Raw genomic sequence first — 25,300 nt, forward strand, 5'->3', positions numbered from 1 at the left:
ACAGTCTGCCTTTTGCATTGCAATGAAGTTAACTTCCAGCACGACAGTACGAAGCAGTTCCCTGTGTTCCCCCCTGGAGGAGAACCAACATTCCAGCACAAGTTCGCTTCCGATAACCCGTGCAACCGCAACGCATAGAACGACCAAGTTTGCTGGCCTCCGCTAAGCGAAGAAGATGCTGCTGGGGCCCTGGAGCTGGTGGAACACACAATTCATCCCATTTCGTTCCCTCATTTCGGCCCAGAAGCCGACTGTCAGCGCCATGTCGTGAGGGGTTGGCTGGCGGAGCGAACTGTCAACCCGATGGTGCTGGTCGGAGACGGGGTGGGAACACACACAGACACACGCACATGCATGCTGCACAACGGCCCTTGTCTTGCAATGGCAATGCAGTTGAATGAACGAGCAACTTCTCGAGCGAGCTCAGACGGTGCGAGCGCGCATATCTTGCGAGGGCGAGAATGCGTCCACACCACAGCCACACCGAAAGGGCCATAGGAACAGGGCTGTGGTGCCCGAGCACACATACGCTAGACACACACCAATGAACACAGCCACGTGCACTAGACTCTCGACGACATTCGATGTTGAAGCGCATAGTTTCATGCGTTACCCCACGATCGTCCTGCGCCCTGTGGTTCTGTGCTGCGTGCGTGCGAGCAGCAGAATCATAAACCAGCCATCCTCCCACTCTTCCTCTTTCTCTTCCTCCAGGGCCGATGGACAACGACTTCGAAGACATTCCAGAATAGTTTTGCCTCCATCATTCGTCGGTGCTACAACATCGTCGTCGTCGTCGTCGTCGACGGTGCATCGATCCGGTACGATTTTGGCCCGGAGCCATTCCACTGTTCCTCTTCACTGCCAGCCCGCAAGTGTCCAGACAAACCAGAAGCCAGAGATGCAAATATGTGTGCAGCTGCACAGCGGCCCAAACATCTTCATCAGGCTTCTGGGAGGCTTTTGTGCAGGAACGTCGCCGAAAGTTGAAGTGCTGGATAAGTTTTGGGAGCTCGAAAGTTAAGACACGGAATGTTTGATAAGATGGGGACCGTGTTTTTGGTAGGTGGGAGGAGGGGAGTGTTTTAGCTATTCGAAATGATTAGAACTTTTCTCATCTAAAATCTTGTGTCTAATTCTAATAATAGGATTTAAAAAATCAAAAAAACCAATGGAATGCTGATAAGAGGAGTGAAGAGAGCAAGTGCAGCACAAAAAAAGGAGATCAGAGAGATGTTTCCGCCCGGGTTCGAACCGGGGACCTTCTGCGTGTGAAGCAGACGTGATAACCGCTACACTACGGAAACCGATGTATGCTGGGATTTCAGGTAATTTCAAGATTTTTTTGCACTCTTTGTAATTGGTATTGGAAAGTATTTAAATTTTATATTTATTTTCATTCAAATTACATTAATCTTAAAAATTAAATATTGTGAACAATAGACCCTCGATCGCTCATAGCGCAACTCAGCGCTTCTCAGCCGGAGACGGAGTGTTTGTGCTGCTCTTTTTACTATGCGCAGCTGTTCTACGCACGTGAATCAATAAAGCGAACCGAACACTCCTTTCAACCGTGTTTCGAGAGCATACGATAAGTAAGAAACAGCAGTGACACCTCAACACTACATCAAGTGCTGGCCGAATAGTATTTTTCGATGAAAGGATTGCAACATGGACGCATCGCTAGACAGCCTGCCCGGTGTGTCGATCCATGGCCAGTTCCGGCTCCGAACCAAACGGAGCGTAATATCAGTGAGCACTCACTGATTGACGATGATGATAAGCAGTATCGGCGAAACATACTAATTACCATCGATTTCGCTACTTAACACGCTCACACTCCAGCTATCGACCCCATTCCAGGACCGATTGCGGCGCCATGTTAATCATGTATTTGCATAGCGACTGTTCCAGCGCTCTCTTTTATTCGCTTAACGTGGAACTGAAACTGTTACATTAAAGAGTACGCACGCATCTATTTAATGCTCGATGCGGTACAACAACCACCACTTTTTTCCCCGTTGATTTCCTCTACGGAAACTATGTCTTTGTTCATTGTTTTGTTATATTTCGGGTTCTATTGTTGTAGCACATCACAAAGGGTGTTTGTTTTAGAGCTTGAGCTGTTAAAGGGACAGTATTAGGTAAAAGTGTCTGTGAATTTACTACCGGCGATCTGTATTTCTGTAAAGAAAGTTGATACGAAATTGTGGCTGTAAAGCTGTCATTGCTAGCTAATTTACTTTTCAATAGAATCATCAAGCCAAGCCGGAAAGTTCTTGCCGAGAATTTAGGTTCAACTTGACTCCAAAAACCAAATGAAATCCAAATCATTCCGTACTCGTGACTCTAATTCAACCAAACGAACACTTCTCAGCTTTTAAAGTCCACATTTGTTGTGATCGATTTAATTTACTGAACTACAGATCCCCATTCGACGGAGTGAGGATACCTAACAGAGAAAGGACCTGCACCAACCAAGGGGCGCCCCTTTTTGCACCACGAATTCCGCAGAAAGCCAACGCGCGCGATAATCCAGGAAGCGCCACAAACGCCACCACCTCGTTGTTGCAGCTTTAATTTCGCGCTGCATCGGAAAATGCCCCAAAGAACCGAAGCGCGTCCCACCGTTCCCCGCCGACAGTCCACTAAACCAACATTTCAGCCCAACGGACCCCCTCTAACTCTCAACTCTCCAAAAACCACCGGACCATCATTCATGGGAAATGCTTGCGGGAGGGGGGCGTGAGGGTGACATCATAGGTCCCCGGGCAGCATAATCGAATCGTGGAGGTGGTAAAGGGTGGTGGGAGTTCGGAGTAGGCGCTAGTGGTGAACAGATTTTCATCGTGTTCCCGGTGATTTACCAGATGAGTGATGCCTATAATAACCGTACCACGGCCATTGCACGGCTAGAGAGTGCACGGCGTGTGTGTGTGTGTGTGTGTGCGTGTGCACGTTTGTGTGTATGAGATAAATTAAACGAACATTGAGATGCCACCCACCGCAACCCGCGCCATCATCGCTTTTCACACGCCAACGGTCGAACGAACGGTGCGGATCGCGATGAACCCGAGAATCGGTTGTTTGTTTAATAGCCTGGCCGATCAATTATGCAAACAATCTGCTCCATTCTGAGTTGCCCGTTCTGTGGAGGACCTCTTCACTCGGGGAAGGAAGTGCGTCAGAAAGGAGAGAACAAGGATCGCCTACGAAACTCAAGCTCCCAGTTCTAGGAAGTTCGACTCGCTACTCGCTACTGGGCATGGCCTACCGTGAGTCTCACATTTTGGTGTATGGCCTCACCGGTATCCGCAACATCACCCCTGACAACGATAGCACTCTATGTCAACGCCTTACCAGGGTGGTGGCCTCGATAATCCCTTCTTGCCTGAGACACCGAGACGCGCGACAGCATGGAAAGGGTGAAGGAGATGGACCACACCGTGGGGGGGGGGGGGGGGTGGCGCTTAAGATTTCGCGGAAATTGCTCAACACAGTTCGGCCTGACAGAGGCCGTGGCAGTTGGTGTTCGGAGACGCATTCGCATCGAAGGAAGTCATCCTACCAATCAATAACCTTATAAATTAATTAGCCTCCCATAGTTCACTGCATCCTTTGCCAGCACGTCTCACCTCCTCCTCCTCCTCCCCCTTCTTAACACACGGCCAGAGACACTGACACCCGCGGCGCAGTGAAGCGAACAGCGATTACTGTTGCCATTTTGTTGGTTCGCATTCGGTCGTTCGAACAAAGGATATCCCCTGAAAAGGGAGTGGAAGGGTGGGTGGAAATGCAGGTATTTACTCAAATTCACTTCGAAACGCCTCGCCTCTCCACCGAACAGCCCGGGCGTTGGGCGTTGGGCTTGTCATTCGATGATTTCTGATCTGACCGAATGCGTCCGGGGGGCTCAGGGATGGGGATTTTGGGAAACGGGCGGTGGGTGGGTGGGGAAATTTGATTAATGTTTTCAAACATAATCAACTACAACGGGGTGCTAAATGGTGGTGACCGTCAGTTGGAACTAATGAGGAAATCGGTGGTGACGATGGAACCGTGGCTGGGTGATGCGCACCCGGAAGAAGATCATGACAATGGTAGGCAGCAGAAGCAGCAGCAGAAGCAGCAGTTGCTCTCCCACCCTGACACCCGTGGACAATAGCGAACGGAACGGAAAAGCGGAGATTGTTTAACATAGTTTCGGTTAATGGCGGCGTTTGAAGGTGCTGGAATGCGAGGAGAAAAGGGATGGTGCAAATCAGCCAGCAAGCTGACGAGTCCGGATGATTGGCAAACACAACTGGTATCCTTTTTGGGTGGGGGCGGGGGCCAGTTCCAGTTCCAGCCCACAGTCATCGGTGTCCTTCGGTTGGTTACGCTTAAGGGCCACTGGATCAATTTCAACCGTTAGCACACACTCTATCGCATCGGTGTTTTACAGTAGTAGGCGTAGTAGCAGTAAACTTAGCGAAGGTTTTGACACTTTTTCATGATCTAGTAACCGTGGGCCGGGGTGTTCTATAGAACAGTAAAAAGGATATGAGGCAGAGATGCTCAAATGTTTCCGATATGTCAAGCTTGCTTTTTAAATTTGATTGTTTCACGCTTAGTAAAGAGTTTCACCAATTAGTGGACTTATTTATTCATTAATAAAACAACTGCTTAAACAATTAACAATTGCATTAAATAAACAATTGATCGTTTTAAAAATATCCTTAAGTATTCCTTTCTGCGCGTATTGTGAATGTCCTTGTGAATGTCCCTGTTTAAAGTAAAAAATAAATATAAATATTAAAGTATCTTGAATCTATCTGCGAAAATGTAATACTGCAAGAAAAAAACACGATCATTGCTGAGAATGTTTTGGCAACCAACCTTAACCTTTCGGTAACCGCTGTAACATGCTTCTGGCTACTTTCATCCCTCTATTGGCATCCCCGCAACTGCCACGACACGTTGCAGTACACTTGTAAAACATCTTTATCATTATCTCTGCCGCATACTCGGCGCCATTACAGTTGCTTCCCCGTCCCCTAACACACACCCGAACCCGGGACCCGGGTTCATCTGTTGCAACGCATCAGAAACATATGCGCCGAACCGGCTGTGTAGTAAACCAAAACACCAAGCAACAAGACAACCCCGTAAACCCCGAGTACAGGCGTTTACTCGCGTTCCATGTCAAAACTGTCATGTCAGCGTCGCGCGCTAGTGTTTTTGGCGTCGAGATATTTGAGATTCTGGGCCGTCCGTCCGACGACGCTCCCTCAATCCGATCAACACTCTGGAGTGTGCGCCCTTTCGATGTTTTGTTTTTTTTTTTGTTTTGGTCTGGAATGACCATGACCACCGCGCATTTGGTGGACCCGGACAACGGATATCGATATCGATTACAAGGTTCCCGGGGGCCAACATTGGGGCTCAACAAATCGGTTTGTCGCGCATCACGTCGCGCCATTTCCGTGGTCAGTTCCAGGAATTGGTTCCGCGGTTGGTTGGCGCGCACGGCTCAATTACAATGCTACGCTGATTACAGATTTGTCACCGAGGAGAGAGGGGGTGAAACCCGTTTTCGTGTGATCCTCCTCGCACCTTGCATTCTCCGGGGGGGCTGAGAATCTGTGGACACCTCACTTGGAATGGATTTCATTGTTACTGGTGGATTCAGTTTACACTTTTGGGTTCTTTCCCTCCGTTCCAAAGAGGTTCAAAGGGGGTTTTGTCAAGTGTTTTGTAAACGAAACTATCAGCTATTTATTGTTCTGATGTTGTTTAACGGTTTGGTGAGTTCGTAACTGTTAAGAAGAAATCGTACAGAATTAATAAAACATCTGCTCAAACATTCGAGAAAAGAAGAAACGATCAAATCAAATCAATTTGCTTTGATCGCTGCAACACAGATCGTTTGGTTCATTTTACGATACATAAAAGGTAGTGTTATGTTATTTTTTATTGCAGGTCCTTTTCTAAAGCATTATCACAATAAATGAAATATCAATTTAACAAGGAAAAGCAGCTATGAACGGCGCTTGATCAAAAACAACAGAAGAATGGCCTTGCAGTGCAGTACTATGACTGTCTGCTCCGATTGGACATGACGCTTATGGGGTCATAAAATTCTTAAACAAATCTTCCCCAATGCCATATGGTTTCCTAAAGTCTAACAGAGATGCTCTCACACTCGAATGTGCTTTACATCGAAACATTAATATTCGTACTCATCCTTGAGAGCAAACCGTTTGCTTAAACGAACGCTTAGCTTGGCATCTTTAAGTCAATACGGTTCAGTTTCTGCTCAAGAAAATCATTTGTTAACGTGCGCGTGTATGTGTGGATTGGAGGTGATAAATAAAATTTGCCTAATTACAAACCGCGAACCGCGCCAACCGGCTCTCCAGCATGCAATTCCGGACCGGCTAGTGCGCTCTACACCCTCTTCTTAACGCCCTAGCGCATCATCCGTTGTGCCCAAAATCATCGAGGTTTATAAATTGGTTGGGATGTAAAAAGGGAGAGTGAGCGAGAGAGCGAGTGAGTGTATTTTGGGATAAAAATAAAATGGAAGTGCGCATAATGCGTATATCGAGGACTTTCGGTCGGTCGGTTGGCTATATTTGACCCCGGCTTCATGATACATGCGCCCCTTTCTCCTCGATCGGTCTGGCAATAGACATTCCGCGGGGGCCCAGGGAAAACTGAGCACAACACACGCGTACACACAGAGCATCTGATACTCATTACTTCCAGTCGAAGCAGCCCGTGTTTGCGACGCGCCGACCGCTGCTCTTTGTTTACACGTCCCGGAAAATCTTGTTCGGAGTTCCGAGCAGATACTGAGCGAAGAAGAAGAAACTATCAATCCGTGAAAAGCGGACTCCTGAGAGGGAAAATGGTGGCACCAAGCGGCTCTACGACGACGCTAGATGATCGCGTAACATCGCGTTCGGATCGGATTGAAATTGGTTGCAAATGAATTAAAAATAGCTAAAATCGATCTACGCCACCCCGCATGTTCGCCATTGGCATCTCCCTCCTAGAGGGAGCACACGTCCCAGATCGATTTGGTTCGGATTGCGGGAGGGATCGCGGGATGATTTATGGAGTGTTGAGCGCGTACGAAGAGAGGGAGCGAGAGGATGCGTGAGTGTTTTGTATGAGAAAGGGAGATAGATAAGTGAACGCGGAAAGTGGTGGTATCGGGGAGGAAGTAGTTACAAAAGTGGGCCACAGACAGACGGTTGTAGCACCAGTAGCAGCAACAACAGCAGCAGCAACAACAGCAGCAGCAGCAAAACACAATAATACCTCACACTCCAGGATGGAAGGACGTTGTGTGTCCCTTGACCCACCCTCTCGTTTTCTAGACCCACTTTTCCACCCTCTAAATCTCTTTCTCTTCCCTTGACGCAAACATTGATACATTGTACGATCGTTGGTTCTTGCATTACTCATGCTAAGCGTGTATTTTTGAGGACCTCATTATGGAGTTAGAGCATCAACGGCATCAGATCAGCATAAATGCATTGTCTTTGGTTTTATCATCGAATATTTAAGCACAAGTCTTCCTTTCGGTTGCTTGAAGCACTCGGCATACATGTAGGACTGCATTTTGATAATGAATTCTTTATACCATCTGTTGTCTATTATGCTTTCGGATTATGCTGCACCTGTAAAAATAGTTTCCTCATAGTTGTGTGTCGTCGTGAATGTGTTGAGATTGATATCGCTCAGTAAGGAGTATCAGCAGCACATTGTTTGCTCATCGAAAAATGTAAGTCAATCGCTCAAGAGCACGAACTCGTGGGTGTTATTGCACGATGCAGGTCCCTCCACATCACAACAAAACCATTAGCAGCAACAGGCATTAGCATGCGATCTATCTGATCTTCTCATCGTCATTGGTCCGACGAAAAAGTGATCGACGGTCGACGAGCAACTGTACGGAAAATAGATCATTTTTGTGCGAAATGCATGTTTGCGCAAATTGTGGCTACGTTTCTGTAAAGAAGCACAAGTGTTATCAAGTGTAATCCAATGTCCTGTGTTTAGTGAGGAGCGAACAGAACGAAGAATTTTGATTAGCTCAAAACCAGTGCTATCTGATCTGCTAATCGTGACTATCAAAGAAATAATGGATCAATTTCAACTCGATAACCAGGAAAACAATTATTGTAGATCCATTACTCTTCAGATCTAACTGAAGACTTTAGTACTCAGTTGGCAAGAACCAGAATATCGCAATTCTCTGCAAAAGGTGTAGTTTCAAGGTTAAGGATATCCCTGAAAGAAAGCAACCCTCGAATAGACCTCGCCATAACTTTAAACTCCACCTTCAGTTTAAAGTCGATCGCGCCGATCTCGATTCAAGGTGAAAAACAGCGCATAATATGGTGCAATCGCTTCCCAGAACGATCGCCGGTACCGCGGTGACCATCTTTGCACACAACACTAGCAACAACCCCATCCCCATCCATCTGCAGCCCCCTACCGGGGGGGGTGGCGAATCTGTCGTGGACCAATTTGTTTGCACAAATGCCCCCCCACACGGCCACACGGCCTCCGGTGAGACCATTTTTTCCGCGAATTCGCGCGAAAGTTTGTTTTCGTGTATCGCGAGCGGGGCCGTGCCGTCGTGGGCCCGTTTGTCCAGATGGGTTTGCTTATCAGTACGACACGGCGTGGCCCGGTGTGGCCCAGCAGGTGTCTGGCTGCAGGACAACTTCATCACCAGAGTCCGTTTGCGTTTGTCTTCACCTCCCGAAATCTCCGAAACCAGGGAACCGGTTTCCCCCCTCGGTGTTTTGACCAGCTGATGATGATGATGGCTTCTAACTAGCATCCTATGCGCCACCGCTTCCCTCCGGACTTCTCGGGAGGGGGTTTAGTGTTCTGGCCAGACAGGCTTAGGTGGGAAGGGGACCACCGCGAGGTCTTCAAGGTCTTTCCAAACCTTCTCCTACCCCTTTTCCTGATCGCACACCGCATACGGACGGTTCAGACCTCCAGCAGCATTGTGCCGAGAGTTGAGAACTGGTTTAGACTCTCGACACCCGCCACCGGCCATTTCGTTGCCAGCAAAATCCCCCCACCCGCGTTAATACATTCACCTTTGGCCAGCGACGCGATTGGCGAAAGAGAGAGAAAGAGAGAGAGACTGGAACGATAGGAGCTAACCTTTCTTCAGCTTCAGCTCCAGGTAGCGATTATGATTAACCGACGATAATGGACCAGGAGAGCTGCGATCGATGCTGCTGGTGCTGCTACATGATCGCGATAGTGTTTGGCCAGGCTTCCAATCCACAGCATAACAAACCAACCAACTGATCTCTCTCTCTCTCCCGCTCTGTGCTTAGTTTGGACATTTTTAAATGGCCACAAGATTTATGCACCAGCTCGCGCGTCTCGTCGCGCCACTCGCGACGCCGCGAAGGCACATTGACCGCTGGCACATCATTGGCAGGCGAGTGGAGGCAGCGACAACGCGACAAGCAAGGTCTGGTGCGCCGAGACCTCGACGAGAGGTCTGTGCGAAGCCGTTCGAAGGCGTGCGCGCGCGATATGTGCGATGATAAATTTATGAGCTATTAGTGTCTGGTGAGCGGAAGGGGTGGCTGGTAGTGGAATGTAGAGGTGTGTTGTGTCCACCACGACGGAACCTGTTTTGACCGCTCGATCGATGGTCGATCACCGGCCGGCCCCAAACCGGACGTGTTCCGTCACCGGGCGACGTTTCCTTCGAGGATTCCGTTTTAAACCATGACTGCGGCGAGTTCTTGTTGTCATCGGCCAACATTTGGAGCATCTCGGAGGGTGTGCTGTTCCCCAATTTGTCCTCCACGAACCCTAGATATAAGATGTGCCAATTGGAATTGCCACACAGGGCAGGGAGCGAATCCTTCCAAAGACCGAGGCTACATGCCTTCGGTCAATAATTGAATATTATTCCAATAAATCACTCCAGCAAACGACCAGCGACCCGAGGGGGTTAGAGGAGGGGTCCGTACGACTACCGTTCACGCACGCACGTACGCCCTCGACCTCGGAATGACCGGGCGCAGTAACGTCTCCCCGGTTTCCTTGGGAGGATGCTCGTAAATCAATCTCCGCCCGAAGATGCTCCCTTCCGGGAGTGTATGTGCACGCGCTGGCGCGTATGTGAGTTCCAGCCACCAAGCAGAAGGAGAAGGAGGCCACGAGGAACGTGATCTAGAACTGGAACAACGTAAACACACCCGAAACCGCGCGATTGGAGCAACCAGAGCAAGACGTGCGTTCTGTTCTTTGTATCCCAATCCAATCCCCGGTCAGGGAGCTCCAGCGAGAGGGGGTCAAGAGTGTAATCCCTTTCCCCCTTCCGCAGGTCATCGGTTTGGATTTGTATTCATTGGCCAACATCTGCAAGAGGGCATCGGTAATAGGAGTAGGAAGCGCCAGCGGTCTCGTCTTTTGACACTAGAGACGCGGTGTATTAATGGCGTACGAGCGTTCGATAATGTGTGATCGAATCAAGGAGGTCAAAGAAGGCCCTGGGAAAATTGGAACTCCCCGCGAGATGGCGGACTTGGCATTTGTAGGTTAGGGAGTAAAGAGCTCCACGATCCTTGAACCAATATATGCGAGATTTACGAAGGAATTAACAACTCCAGTCGTGAACTTTTGTAGAAAGAAGTTAGTTGGACAGAATAACAACACTCTAGACTGTCAATTGTCCAATCTTCATCTCAAATCCTTATCGAATAATCTTTAATTTATTCTCAAAATAGAGCATCTCTTCAAGTGTTGCCACAAATGAGCGAAAGCCATTGCTCCCGGTGTTTTTCTCCACCCTAAATACACTCTGCGCTGGTAGATGAAGATGAAATCGAGACCGATTTCCAATGGCGACAACCGGCTCGATAGAGAGCAGAGCGTAACCGTGGCCCGGATTGTGGCTGGGACGCAGATTAGGATGCCTGGGGTGCCATCGTAAACAACACTCGTGCACTCACCGTACCAGCAACAGTAACAGCATCTGTTACCTTCAATGCTGTGTCCTGGCGTGGCCTGTGCCCGGCCTGCCAAAGCAAACCGAGGAGTGATGCATGGCCAATACTCCCCCCACCACCCCCAATCGACCGGACCAATGTACTGTTCCTGGTGGCAATTGTTTTCGCCTGGCAACAGAGCAAGAGAGAGTGAGGAGCCAATGGGCAAAATGCATAAATTTGCGCCATTTGCAACCGAGTAAGGCCGGGGGGCCGCACGGTAAATGGACATGGCAATGTAGCCAAACATCAAAACATCCTTTCGCTACGCACGCGGATGTCCTCCATAGTAATAGTGACCGACCGAGGGCAGAGGATCCGCATCCGTTCCCTCGTTCTCGGTCCCAAACGCCTGCCCTTGTGGGTGTGCGTGTTGTTGGCGATGCACATAATGTGCAATATGGACATCATAACTCCTTCAGCAGGACTACCAGCAGGAGCAGGAGCCCGACTACCAGTCGGAGCGGTGCGAGAGACTTCCGGAGGGACCAAACATGAAACTCCGAGGCAAGGGACTTGGGGCGCAGAGAGGGCAGAGCAGTGGGTCCGGACCACAACATGCCAACATGCCAATACTCCCGATAAATTGTGACAACCCTTTTATCACCCTTGCACGCGCTTGCAAACTAGAACCGGGGCTACATGCAGGTACGGTGCCGGTTTGCAAGCGTGTAACATGCACGGTCCTACCATTGTCCAAGGACTTGGAATCTAAACGCTGCTGGAGGGTGCAAGGCGAGTGGTGTGTTACCATGAAATATGGTTTGTCCGGCTTGCACCGTTATGGTCCTACGTCTATCCGCTGGAGTGCAGGTTGTTACACAATGTTACGCTAACGGAGTTCGCAGTCGAGTCTTTAGGTAGCTTGTAGGATGCAGGATACCATTGCGGGAGAACTCGCAGCTCACAGAGATACGTCGCCAGTTGATTCCTGTCAATTCCTAGAAGCCAGTGCTTTAAGGTCGACCGTTTCACAGCAAACTGTCTTTCGGCATATAGAAGCTCGAGACCACATTACATATATACTATAATGTTCGTTCTCTCTCTCTCGGACGCACGCACACGCAGCTTTATTTGTTCCGGTGTCTTGCTCACCCGCAAGGAAAAGCTCTCGAACAAAGGAAAATCTTTCCCCATGGGTACCGATTCGCTCCCACTCCGAGCCAGAGCCTCTTCATTAGCTCACGAGACACGGACACTGTGTGCTTTCTCCTCCACCGGCTGCCGGCGCTACTCGGAATACTCTCCACGCGCACGATCCACTCCACGCGAGTCCTTGTTCGAGCAGGCCGCCGCATCGGGAGATCTCACGATTGGACCAGCGTGTCACAGGAGCCCAGCAATGCTAGCTAGCTCCCAGCCGGTAGCTGAGTGTGCCTGATTCCCCTACAAAATGACGGTAAGAGGATAAGACGGCAGAAGAGAAGAATAACTCGGATTCCGGCATTCCAACGGCATACGAACGGATCTTCTCCTTCTCCTTGAGGTCAGCCCGACAAAGTTGAGCCAGCGTTAAGGAGAAGGAGAGCTTTTTTTGTGCGAGAGGTGATTGGAAGGTGCGCACGTTATCTGACGAGTAATGATAATGAGTAGAGCCAACAATATGCTGACCAGCTTCACCGGTTAGCTGCTTCCGATTTGACAAGTGCAATCAAAGCAATCGTATAATGCACATTAGGCGCGTTTCAGACGTATAGAAGACACTTTTTTTTTTAGATAAACAAACTCCTATCAGACCTAGATGGTCCTGGAACGGGGATTCTCGGGGGATGTGGTGGTAAAAAATGTCACACATCGCCGCCACACACTATTGGCAATAGTGCCAATTGTGTCGACCTGCTCCGGAAGCCCCTCCACCTTCAATCCCTCTGCGCTGTGGGCTGGATTGGTTGGTTGATGCTGTTCGAAATGAATTAATGATAATTGATTCGATCGCCAATCGCATGACCACTTTACATAACATTGGCAGAGCCGCTTGGGCAGATCAAGAGCAGCCGGGTGGGCCGATCGATGCCGATGAGGTGCGAGGCTGGATGGTGCCGGTTGCCTTCATTCCACTATCATCACCACCATCAGGGACACCATCAGATGGAACCGGTGACAATGGCGATAGAGACTGATAAAGAGAGAGAGAGAGAGAGAGAGAGAGAGAGAGAGAGAGAGAGAGAGAGCGAGATACAGCGAATGGTCCCAAACGAACAAAGGTACATCGCACAGCCCGTGGGCATGATCTGCATTCCCGATCCCGATGTTTCACTACCTCACACCCCAATCCTATCCTATTTTGTGGTTCCACACCTCTCTCACTCTCTCTCTCTCTCTCTCGCTCGCTCTTTCACTCCGACATTCCTGTTGTGACCACAGAAAGGGATTCGGACGGAGAGCGCATCCTGTTGGAGATGAGATTCGCATGTAAGCGAAGCGAATGGTTGAGTGCCGTGCAATGATTTCACCAAACCATCACTCCTTCCCTTCCCGTTCCTTCCCAATCCTCCCCTGTACCACTTACAGCCACACAAAGTACATAGACCTCGCAGCCTCTCTCCTCACGTTGGGCGACCTCACGAGACCAACAACCGTCGGTCGGTCTGGTTCGAGTGTAGTGAGGAGTCTGTGCCGAGTCAGACAACTCGGTTCGAGGGAATCCAAGAGAGCGAGACAGAGAGAGACAAAAAGAGAGAGAGAGAGAGAGAGAGAGAGAGAGCGGGGCTTATTTACAGACCTGAGCTACCTCTGCTGCTACTACTACTGACAGACTACTACTACCACTACTACTCGATGAGCCATTCGTCGATTGTCCTTTCGAGTTCGCACGACGGTTCTCAACCACCTGTGCACTGTACTGGCACTGGTCTGGCGGCTCCACCAACCACCAACCACTGGAAACGGTTGGCATACATTTGTAATACTCTCACATACACCGCCACTGCTCATCGTCTCCTCTCTTCTCCCTTCCTGCGAACGATATGTCCTTTTTGGAGTCCCCCGGAGCTTGGTGAGTCCCTTGTGGATGGTGCCCGGTTGGGTGGGGGGCTTTAAATCTCACCCAAGCTCAGCCCCAAACAGGAGAATGGAATCGAGAGCAAAAACCGGAGTAGATTGGGACCGAGTCGGTGAGGTTCGTGGAATGGTGTCCGCATTAAGCACTTCACCGTTCGTTCGACACATCGGCATATCCGGTTAGCGAGAACAGAGACACGGACACCAAGCCCTGCCAGCCAGCCAGCCAGCCAGCCAACCACGTATGCATGCTAGGGATTGTGGCAGCAGGAGCAGGAGCAGAGAGACAGAGAGAGACAGAGAGCTCGGTTGCCATTGATTGCGTGGGCATCAAGCGACGATGGCCAGACGATACATCGACCAAATCGATTTACAAAATGTGGGGCCAATGTATACAGAGAGAGAGAGAGAGAGAGAGAGAGAGAGAGAGAGAGAAAAGAGAGAGCACGGAGTGTATCAGTACCTCACCGCGGAGGGATCAGGGATCGCCCCCCCCATCGCCAGTCCGCGCCAGTCGCATCCCATTTGCGGAAAGGATACATCCACAGCGGACACATATGCGCGGTAGTAAGGAGGAGGAGGAGGAGGAGCAGGAGGCGAGAAAGCAGAGCATGACCTACAAAAAAAGGGCGAAGGGAAACGGCAACATAAATACACCGATTTTCCAAACGCTCCCCCCCCCCTCGGTCTCCGTTCACGGCCGCTTGCCTCTGGGAAGCAGTGCAGAGACCAACCGAACAGACTGTGAGGCAACAACATGGAATGGTAAAGGGGAGGATCCTGGGCTCCCTTTTCCTTCCCATCCACTATCCCCCCTGTGTGTCCCCCGGGTTAGAGGAGATGTTGAATTTTGCAAACCGAACTTCCACAACTGTACCGCAAGGAAGAGAGCAATGGTTCAGGGGGAAGGAAGAGATGGGGCGGGATGGGACACGCATACTCTCTCCGGTGGCGAATCGTCGTCCTACACCGTACAGTGTATGGCACGTGGACGGATAGCAAAAGCGGGATGGATATGCTACGGTTCCAGCTAGAGCACTATGCAGATCAAAGTTACCATAGGCAAATGGTTCCTCTCGAAGTGTCAAAGCACGAGCAACGTATGCTCTTCGTTTGAGGTTAGGATTTTGTGCAACAGATTTCCATTGATTGTATGACCTTCGTACAAATTTTGTGTTCGTTCAACAGCATCCATGCTCGTATATTATGGCGCAGTTTACACATTGCGGGCTTACTTTCCATACTATCTCACTTAAGGGGGGACTTCGGTATTTAATTTTTATTTGTGACACATGTTTTTAACATTTTTCCCTGAAAGCTGATCCTTTCAAGAGTATTTTGTAAAAGTTTTGGATCAATCGAGGAATAACTGACAAAGATACAGATTTTTTAAAATCCGCGTTTCATACTCCATGCACCTCGCTACTTTGAAGAGCGTTTCCCAAAACCAACGGTTTCGAAGTCGGTGCCCATCGTATCGTAAAAACTACTGGGCCGATCGTTTTGAAATTTTTTACACATAATTTGCACACTTTTTGCCAGGTAACCCCGTGGAGAGATCATTAAAATTGTTTATACTTTTTTTTTAAACAAATCTGTAAAGTTCGTTTTTCATGGCAGAATCGCAAAAAGAATCACTTTTTTTACTTCAAAAATCTGTCAAAAATCGAAAAATTGGAAATTTTACAAAAACTCTCCGGGGCTACCTAGATAAACTTATAATCTTTCTAACGAATATCGATTTTTATATTTCTGACGACCCGACACGCAGCTACGATGGGCACCTTAAAAAGTACCTTTTCGGCAACATGTCTACCAAAATTTGATGCCACGGATTAATTTTTCAATGAATGTTGCTCAAAACAATACCAAATATTCTTCAAAAGTTGTAAATTAATATGCCATTGACTTAAAAAAATAAAAATGAATGGTTACGTCACAAAAAAGCGTCAAAAACGGACGTCTTCTTGGCCCAAAAATACCGAAGTCCCCCCTTAACTGGCATTCCAAGAATCAAAATTGAAAGACTCAAGCATCGCTTTTGTGTGTTGTTGTTTAAGCTTTTCATTTCGATTTTTCCCATCACAAATATCCACTTTTTCCAATCAAATCTTAAAAATAAAACATTAACCTACTCTCTTGAAGAGTAACGCTACAATCTACTCGAGCATCGCCGAACATACACCGTACACTGTAGCGACCAGGTCGATTGAACCGAAGGTTTGGCTTTATGTGTATGACATTCAAACATTGGCATAACCTTCCGGCCAACGCTCAAGCGCTTCCACCGAGGCGACCTTCACCAGCCCACACCCTTTGCACCCTTTCTGTTAGTACTCTCTTCTTCTCATCATCGTCATCGAAAAAAGGCGGAAAAAGGACGAAAAACGAAGACGGGACGGGACTGGGATGCAAAAACAGGACCCGCCGGGTATAGAGGGAGGCGAGGCTTGGACGTTGACAAAGGAGTGCACCATCAGTGCCGTCGGTTTGTGTGCGGGACGAATCGAACGGATCAACCCATCGTTGATGTGCGATTCCGTTCAGAAACAGTCTCTGCCCATAGCCCCCCACAGGATACATAGTAGTATTGGCCAGACCGTCGGTTGAACGATCCCAGAGTCGAGAGTGAGTACGCCACGTGGATGCAACGCCAATGATGGTGCAACAACGAGGGAGATGATGCATCACGGTACCACGGTGCTAGCTAGCTAGCTAGTAGCTGATGGCTTCATGAGTCGGTACGGTCGAAGGCACTATCCGGTAATCGAAGTTGATGGGATCCGTCGTTCCAACCACCGGACACCGGTGCCGGGTATCGGTGCCACTCGGGGACCAGCCAGCTGCTCCTACTCAACCGGCAGACCAAGCGACAGCGCAGCCCATTCCCCATTTGGACAGTGACAAACCGACCAAAAAGGACCGACCGGACCGGAGTTTTGGGCAATTGCATGCCCGTCGTCGATTGGAGAGTTCGCTGGAATCACAGGAATCCAGAAGGACCCGAGGTGCCGGATCCCCATTGATTCCCCGGGAAGCTGGTTTTGTCGGAGTCGGGAACATTGAATAAACAAATCCCCCCCCCCCCCCCCTACCATGGGCCCTCTCCACACAGGAGTGAAGGAGTCATGGTCAAATGAGGTGACCGTATCTGTAAAGCAACATCCGTTCATTCGTTCGTCCGTTCGTTCACGGCAATGTACCACGGTGACGGTCATTGTCGGTTGCCAGCGGCATCGATTGGCCTGCGTTGATTAGCTTTTCCGTTGCCCAGACAGGACATCGACAGCGACTGGCGATGAAGGATTGATGCTGCATCACTTTGGTTTGTCTTCATTCGGGACGGAGTAGGATTCAGGAGCATCCGATGAGGACGCACTTTGAGGTCGTCCTCACTCCGGATAGCTACCAATATGAAGAAGTAATTTGTCGACTAGAAGTAGAATACGGTTGAGTAAATGGTTGGCGTACTCACATTGCTTCACATGATTGCTTTGACATCGCAAACGATGAGTGAAATCAGTTAAGAAGTTGTCTATATCTTTTATCCTTATTCTATTCTTACTCAATTGCTTCTGTTGCTGCTGAATCGTGCAGATTCGCATTTGTTTTTTACTCTTTGATTGTTCTCTCGCATTAACCTGTTTGTTATCTGATATCTTCTTCGTCTTTTTTACACCCTTCTGTCTAGCATACGTTCGTGGATCCATGCAACAGCTTGTAACTAAATTGAGTTACGCTGCTTGCCGTCGTTCGTTTTTCAATCAGCATAACATAATTTTATGTATATACTCACTTCCACACTCAGCAAAACAGTTATCCCCTTTCAAGTTGTGTACTGATTGAATCAATCGTAAACGCTCGGAAAACGAAATGATGCTCTCTATCCGCGTGGGAATAATCGTACCGAACACATACTCATGCTCACAAAATCACCGTGATCCACCACCCATCTCTCACCCACTCAACGAACCCATTAATATATCCGTTTCCGGTCTCGATTCCAACCTCTCGTCTTCTTCGGACAAAGGATGTTCGCTCCTGGCACTCGACATCGCACGACCAACCACCTTCTCCAAGGCGAGCCAGACCGGAAACGATTGCGTGCCGTAAACACACACTACACACCGAGACCAACTAGACACCGAGTGCGCTCGACTGGCGCTAGTAAACACAATTATCTGACTTCATATGACCAGACCGACCAGGGACGCGAGTGTGTCTCGTGCGAAGCGCCATCGAGACGCGTCGCGACACTAGACCGTCCCGACAAGTTATGAGCCTCGGAAGCTTCTTCTCCGAGGAAGCGAGGGGGGGGGGGGATGTGCTGTGGATTGCAATAAGTTGCGAACCACCCCAGGGCCCCCCGAAACCAATGCATAACAAGTCAATGGCCACCAATGGTCCCCAATCGTGCTTCAAAACTGAAGCGAATGGCGGTCGTCGATAATAGTTTATCAAACTTTTTATCATAACTTTATCCAATGACATTCCAGTGACCTCTGGTGGCGTCGTCGTCGTCGTGGAGGATGGAATGTCTGGATGGTTGTCTGAAGTCGAGCAAGCAGCTCAGGCGAATCGCGAGGTAGCGAGTTATTTGATGAACTCGGGGAAAGTTCAACCACACAAACTTTCACCTTCGTACCGAGTGAGGACACTCGGTGCACCTTCTTTCTCATCTTTTCGCATCTCATCGGTGAGGACCGTTCTCAGGGGACACCGTGATGTTATCCCGACCGACGGAAACCTTCTGTTTACCCAAGCTGATACGTGCGAACATTAGCAGCGATAGGAAGTGCGTCGTTCGTCCTTCGGTTCCATCAAAAAGGCGCTGTCTGGGGTGTTGGTTGATGCCCTCTGGTACGTGAAAACCTCCAAAGTTGCCAATCGTATGACCGCAAGGTGGCTTGGCTCTTGATTTTGAATTTCAAGCCAGCACCTTTCAATAATTGGTTCGGATGCATTAAGGGGGAGCTAAGGTATGTATTTTTTGGTGATATTTATATTTTTACATTTTACCGTGAATGCTGATCCTTTGAAGAATTTTGTGTATAATTTTTGGATTAATCGAAGTAAAACATACCAAAACAAAGATTTTTGAACGTCTGCCCTTCGTAGTAACAAATCGTCAAACCGTTTTTGGCCAAAATCAAAAGACTTGCCCGTTTAAGCGACGAACCCGGTTTGATCACAGTGCGATCAAATTTTCAGCTTTAAAAATCTGCCAAAAATCGAAAAATTGGAAAATCAAGAAAAACTCTACGGGGCCTCCTAGATAAACTTATAATCTATCAATTGAATATCGATTTGTATGATTCAGATGACCCATCAGGCCACTACGATGGGCACCAGAAAAAAGTACCTTTTCGAAGACTCGCCTTCGAAAATATGATGCCATGGATGAAATTTTTAACAAATCTTCCTCAAAATGCAATCAAACATTCTTGAAAAGTTGTAGTCTAGTATGGCATTTACTTGAAAAAAATGAGTTGAATGGTTTCTTCACAAAAAATTGACAAAAATGAGCCATTTTCATCCCGAATTAACCTTAGCCCCTTTTAAGTAGCGTTACTCCACTGATCACCATCCGTTGCCCTGTCGATATAGCATATCAAATGCAGAATTGCAGCCTACAAACAGAGTAGGAACAGAAGAAAAATGAAAAGCAAAAAGCGCGATGCGAAGTGAATTGCACACGATGCAAACGCATTGCACCAGCATTTCTCTTTATTTTTATTTTGGTTCTATTCCCTTCTCCCCTTTTCTTTTAGTCCAATAATATGTGTAATTTATGGTCATACGGTATCACACACGACCAACGACGGCCAGCAGCGACGTGATCAGTTCCTTACGCCGCCCACCAAGATATGAAGGACGACGACAACAACGACGACGACGACGACGGAGCGACTGTTGCCGGCTCGCAACTCGGTGGCAGACATTTATATTAATCGCGACGCCGCGATGACATCAGCCGACAGTGTCGCGGTCTACGTGCGTACCAATCGAATGCGGGAGTCCACATTCGAAGAGTGCCTTAGCAAAATTATTTGTTTAATGAATTGGTGTCTTCGAAATCTTTCAATAAAATCCATTGATAAGAATTTAAATTTCCATTTGGGAAGCTCCCAGTCGACTGTTCTTCTCTTCACTTAAAGACAGGAAATCTTTGTCCATTTGTTACTCGAAACTCCCTTTGCTAAAGTGAACAGGTGGCATAAAAGGAGTGCACTCCAGGAGACCATGCTACCAGTAGACACTTCGGTGATCGGTTTGTCAACAATGCACTACACTACACTTGCCACAATGTTGCATTCTAATCGGTCATGATCCGCAAAAATACGGAAAAAGAAACACAATATACCGGCCTGCCGGACTAGGCCGTTGCGCTGCAATCGTTTGTGACCCACTGCAAGCCGTCCCGACGCGCCCGATTGCGTACAAAGTCCGCTAACGGCGGAAGGCTAACGGTCAATGACCACCTTCTTATCCAAAAAACCGATTATCATCGTACCGCACAAGACAATGTCAAGGGAGCCATTTGACCTTTGGACCAGCCGCCATCGTCGTCGTCTGCTGCTGCTGGAAACGGAAAACCATCGCAGCAACCACATCGCAGCGCACACAGTAGAAATGGCGTCGCAAAGTTCTATTGGTATTGATAGTAGGCCGGTGAGGGGCTTTCCCACAACACACCTTCAGACCGGCGGGAACAATCGTTTCCGGACACGTGAGAAAGCATTCGTGTGCGTGCAAAGCAGTTACGCCACCGCTACCGCGGTTCCATTATCAGGTTCCAGGCCGCCAAATAGTTCCCCGTTGGTCACTCAGCTCAGTGTTTCTCGCGTCATTTGCAATGGAAAATTATACACAAAATCCATGCCAGCGTAGAGAGGAGCGAGAGTGTAAGTGTGTACCGGACTGGTGGCCGTGCGCATGCAGGTCCACCGTCGATCATGAGCCCGATGCGCTGTGTGCACCTTGGGTCCGAGGCTCAGTAGTGTTCTAAGTTCTAACCGCACCGGACTGCTAGTTTGCACACACGGTCCGCAGAAAAAAACGGCAAGATGCTGGTGTTACGGTACCTGGCATCCTTTTACCACTATGCCAACTACGAAGTCAGCGGTCAGTGTTACGGGAGGGGCACTTGTGTCGTATCGGTTTACTAACTCACCGGTGAATTCACAGATCCTCGGGTGAATGGCTGGTTCCTGATGGGTACACCGTGGCCCGGTGCGGTCATACTCGGGCTCTATCTGATGTTCGTGCTCAAGTGGGGCCCAAAGTGGATGGAAAACCGGAAACCGTTCCGCATCGACAGCATCATCAAGTACTACAATCTCGCGCAGGTCGTCATCTGTGCGTACCTGTTCGTGGAGGTAAGTGATCCAGGCCATTCCATGTGCCATCGTGTGGGCTGCTCGCTTCAACTTCCATCTCTCCGCGCGCCTGCCAGGGATTACGGTTGGGTTATCTACGGGGCTACAGCTTCCTCTGTCAGCCGGTTGACTACTCGGAGAACGAAGTGCCAACGATGATAGCGCGCCGTTGCTACTACTACTTCCTGGTGAAGGTGCTCGATCTGCTCGACACGATCTTCTTCGTGCTGCGGAAGAAGCAGAACCAGGTGAGCTTTCTGCACGTGTACCACCACACCGGCATGGTGATGTTGATCTGGAGCGGCGTCAAATGGTTCCCCGGTGGCCACGGGGTGTTTATGGGCTTCATCAACAGCTTCGTGCATGTGGTCATGTACTTTTACTACTTCCTCACCTCGGTTAGCCCCAAGTACAAGGGTAATCTCTGGTGGAAGAAGTACATCACTCAGCTACAGATCGTAAGTAACAGAAATGACGATCGCGCAGGATCCTTATCCATTCACCATTTCACTCCCTTTCGTACGCAGATCCAGTTCGGTATGATCTTTCTGCAGTGGTTCGTGCTACTGTTCCAGCCCAACTGCGCGTTCCCCAAGTGGCCTCTGTTCATTATTCTGCCGCAGAATCTGTTCATGTTCTGCCTCTTCCTAGACTTTTACTATCAGGCATACGTCAAGAAGGCCCCAACGAAGGTACCGGCACAGCAGCATCGGCGGATCTCGGCCAGTACGCCGCGGGCTGGCGTGGAGAAGCGTGCCGCTGCTGTCAAGTGAGCCGACACACCGGAGGTCACTTTGTAGTCGCGGTTTTGTGTTCGAGTTGTGTAAAAAAAACTACTATTTAGCCAATAAACGACGGAGCAGCGTGTGTATGTCTGGTAGAGCCGCGTTCATCAATCTCTCTTTTATTTTATTCTTTTTTCGCTCTCTCTCTCCCTCTCAGCAACATGTCCATTTCAATCCAAATGGCACTTCTTCTTGAGTTAAAGTAAAGCACGCTAAAGTGCTTCACAGCAAAGGAGGAACAGAAGGTTCTGTTCTTGCTAACAGGAAAAGACCGATGGCTCTCTGCTTGACAGAATTGACCCCTTAACCTTAGCACTCGTTAGCATAAGCGTCAGCTGTCCGCTGACTTCATTACTTGACGTAGAGGGAACGGAATGTCCGGTACCGTAACACTCCTCACATCCTGTCTGGCCCTCTCCAAAGTGCAGCGCGATCGTAAACGTATGCATCGATTTGAATTTTCGATCCCTCACCGTGACAATGCAAAACACCGAAGGCCAGATGATCCGAATCCGTGCAGTTTGTTTGAAGGGCAGTACAATGCCATAACCAAGGTGGTTTCTATGTCAAATATTTGCTTGATAACACACATCGCCAGATGATGAATACTAAAGACGATCAAATTTGAACATCTAGCCCCAATGAAATGAATACCAATCGCAATGAGTTACGCCTGACCAACGGTCTTCCGAATCTTTATTCGAACCATCTTTCTCCTTAAGCGAGTGGTCCGTCCAAGCCGCACTTTTCAATATCCTCCACAATCTTATCGAAGTAGAATATGGACTCCTGGACGCGTGTCTCCCAGCAGACGGATAACCGGCCACTGCAAGCCAGCAGCTCAATGTCGACCAACTTCAGGAAGGTGGCGAACCGGGCCGCAAAGTTACTGTTCAGTGCTCGGTAGTATGCGGCGAACTGGAAAAGAAAGGCAAATTTTCTCGGTACATATCAAAGGAGCCGGAGAGGATTTACACCGTGCGGCGCTTACCTCGTTGACACATTCCGTCTCTCGGTTGGCGCTCTCCGGTAAAAACATGCACGTGTCCGCGTACGCCGCCACCTCCAGATTGTAAGCCATCATCTGCATCTCGAGCGCAAGCGTATCCCGGAGCGTCAGCAGACGATCTACCTCACGATCGTAGCACTCGCTGGCGTAGTTGGAGACGAGCAGCAGATTGTAAAGCGTCCCCGAGTACTTCCAGAAGCAGTAGCGTGAAAACTTCCAGTTAGCGATCAACGTTTGGACGAGCACCTCGGCTGGATGTCTACCGGGGGGGAAGTAGTAGTTCGTGTCGATCGGCAGCAGCTGGGAGATGGTCAGCACACCGGCCAGATAGTTGGTGGTAAAGTTCAGTTTGGTGTTGTTCAGCTGCGTGGACAGAATCGAGCTTAGCTCAGTGATCGGTGCCACCAGAGAATTATTGGCGTACAGTGCGACCGTTGCGACTGCATAAGACATTAGACCACGGTACTGGGTCATCAACTGGCTGGTAGCCGCCTCGACCGGTGTCCGGTAAACGGATACCTGCTGGTAGAACGTTGTGCCGGTGCTGACGATCTCTTGCAGCACCCGATCGGCCTCGACGGACAGGCCGTAGAAATAGTCATCGCCCTGTTTGATGTTTTCCAGTGACGACTGGATCGTGTAGGTCAGCACGGGTATACGGTAGCCGAGGAGGGTTAAACCACGGCTCAGATCGTTCACCAGCTTCTGCGAGACGTACTGCTGGAGGACCGCCTCCGGGATGAGGCCACCAGCGACCGAATCGGACGCGGCCTGAACCGCCGCCTTCAGCTCATGCAGCGTATCGACGAGCCGCCGGATCCGTGCCATCAGATGGAAGAAGTCATCCTCCAGCTGATCGCTCACGTACTGCTTCAGCAGCGCAGTCAAGCTTTGCTCCTGCACCAGCAGATCGTTGCCGACGAAATCCTCAAACTCGTCCCGAACCGTGTCGATGAGCGAGAACGTACCATTAACGTCCTGCCGGCTGTTGTACGCCGTCGTGATGCTGTCCATCAGCTCCGGGCCCAGCTTGTTCACCGAACTGGCGACCGTATTCAGCGCTTCGGTGGCATCGTTCAGATAGCTCATGCTGGACTGCAGCACCGGTTTGATGTAGTCGAAGACGCGCAGAAAGCGCTGCTTTGCCACGAGCGCCGGATCCACGACTTTCGTCCGGTTCATCATCATGTTGTCGATGCCAAAGTCCGGTTTACTGTGGGTCACCTAGCGTACGAAGGCGAGAATAGACCAATTCATTATCTGTGCCATCTTCCCATTGCATGCTTCATCCCTCCCCCCGCCGGGGACGAACAGACCTGCGCTAGGCAGCACCACAGCACCACCGTCACCAGTATCCTGGCGTACATTCTGGGGCTTTCACTGTCAAACGTCACTGTATTGTCTCCCGAATTGCTTTCTCGATCGAAGGATCGTCGTCGTCGTCGTCGACGTGGTGGCTTCTCGGCAAGCTAGCTTGCTGGTTTGACTAGCCATCGCTGCCAGCCATCACCACAGCCACAGTCTCAGGCATCCAGGCTCCTCCACGTATGCTACGCAGAATTGGCACTCGCGATCCAACGGAGGCCAGTTGAACAAACAACCACCGCCATTACCCCCGGGGTCTCAAGCGGAAGCAGAGAGAGAGAGAAAGAAAGAGAGGTTGTCCAATTGTGCTTGCACAACTGCATGCCAGGGGGTGGATTTGGAGGTCGCAACGGATTTTGTCCAACGGATTGTGATGCTGCCACCGATGCTGCAACGTAACACTTCTCTAGCTCAATCGGGGACCAGCTAGGTGATGGAATGCACGCCCGATAATGCGGTGGTGGTTGACCACCGGTGGAACTCAGCACCAGGGTGAAATGTCGCTCCTCCATTCAATGGCTGCAAACCTGCTAGCCTGTTCCGTTCTTGGTGGGAGGAGAAGAACCGTTCTCCTCACGAGTTGTGCGCGCGTTGGAGGAGAATCATGATTATGTTTTGGAGGAGAGAGAGAGAAAGCACAGGCGCAGCGATGATGATACAGGGGTGGGGGTTAAGGGGCAACAGTAACCTTCTGTTATCTCACAAGCAGAATAATCCTTTTCCGGCCGCTCTTTC

The 25,300-nt window shown here is 49.5% G+C and overlaps 2 protein-coding genes and 1 non-coding gene across 3 annotated transcripts; 1 reads left to right on the forward strand and 2 right to left on the reverse strand.

Annotated features, from left to right (window-relative positions):
* Nucleotides 1–1,234: 1,234 nt before the first annotated feature.
* On the reverse strand, nt 1,235–1,307 carry Trnav-cac (transfer RNA valine (anticodon CAC)). Its single transcript has one exon. It is a non-coding gene; the product is annotated as a tRNA-Val (tRNA).
* A 19,710-nt stretch (nt 1,308–21,017) lies between these two features.
* Nucleotides 21,018–22,286, forward strand: LOC126578147 (elongation of very long chain fatty acids protein 7-like). Its single transcript, XM_050240451.1, has 4 exons — nt 21,018–21,152; nt 21,216–21,406; nt 21,484–21,864; nt 21,934–22,286. Exons 1-4 carry the CDS (start codon nt 21,095–21,097, stop codon nt 22,177–22,179), a joined length of 876 nt encoding a protein of 291 aa, XP_050096408.1. The 5' UTR covers nt 21,018–21,094; the 3' UTR covers nt 22,180–22,286.
* Nucleotides 22,287–22,908: 622 nt separating this feature from the next.
* LOC126578137 (uncharacterized) lies at nt 22,909–24,636 on the reverse strand. The gene is made up of 3 exons (XM_050240439.1): nt 24,517–24,636; nt 23,183–24,424; nt 22,909–23,109 (listed from the first exon to the last, which is right to left on the reverse strand). Exons 1-3 carry the CDS (start codon nt 24,565–24,567, stop codon nt 22,909–22,911), a joined length of 1,494 nt encoding a protein of 497 aa, XP_050096396.1. The 5' UTR covers nt 24,568–24,636.
* Nucleotides 24,637–25,300: the final 664 nt, after the last annotated feature.

The sequence above is a fragment of the Anopheles aquasalis genome, chromosome 3 (assembly GCF_943734665.1).
Source record: "Anopheles aquasalis chromosome 3, idAnoAquaMG_Q_19, whole genome shotgun sequence".
Classification (NCBI taxonomy): domain Eukaryota; kingdom Metazoa; phylum Arthropoda; class Insecta; order Diptera; family Culicidae; genus Anopheles; species Anopheles aquasalis.

Bases quoted from the DNA above. Each gene is read 5' to 3' on its own strand.
- LOC126578147 (XM_050240451.1), top strand. From the start codon at position 21,095: ATGCTGGTGTTACGGTACCTGGCATCCTTTTACCACTATGCCAACTAC. The intron at 21,153-21,215 runs GTCAGTGTTACG...GTGAATTCACAG, and splicing joins TGCCAACTACGAAGTCAGCG to ATCCTCGGGTGAATGGCTGG. The intron at 21,865-21,933 runs GTAAGTAACAGA...TTTCGTACGCAG, and splicing joins ACATCACTCAGCTACAGATC to ATCCAGTTCGGTATGATCTT.
- LOC126578137 (XM_050240439.1), bottom strand. From the start codon at position 24,567: ATGTACGCCAGGATACTGGTGACGGTGGTGCTGTGGTGCTGCCTAGCG. The intron at 24,425-24,516 runs GTCTGTTCGTCC...TTCGTACGCTAG, and splicing joins TGTGGTGCTGCCTAGCGCAG to GTGACCCACAGTAAACCGGA. The intron at 23,110-23,182 runs GTAAGCGCCGCA...TTTCTTTTCCAG, and splicing joins AGACGGAATGTGTCAACGAG to TTCGCCGCATACTACCGAGC.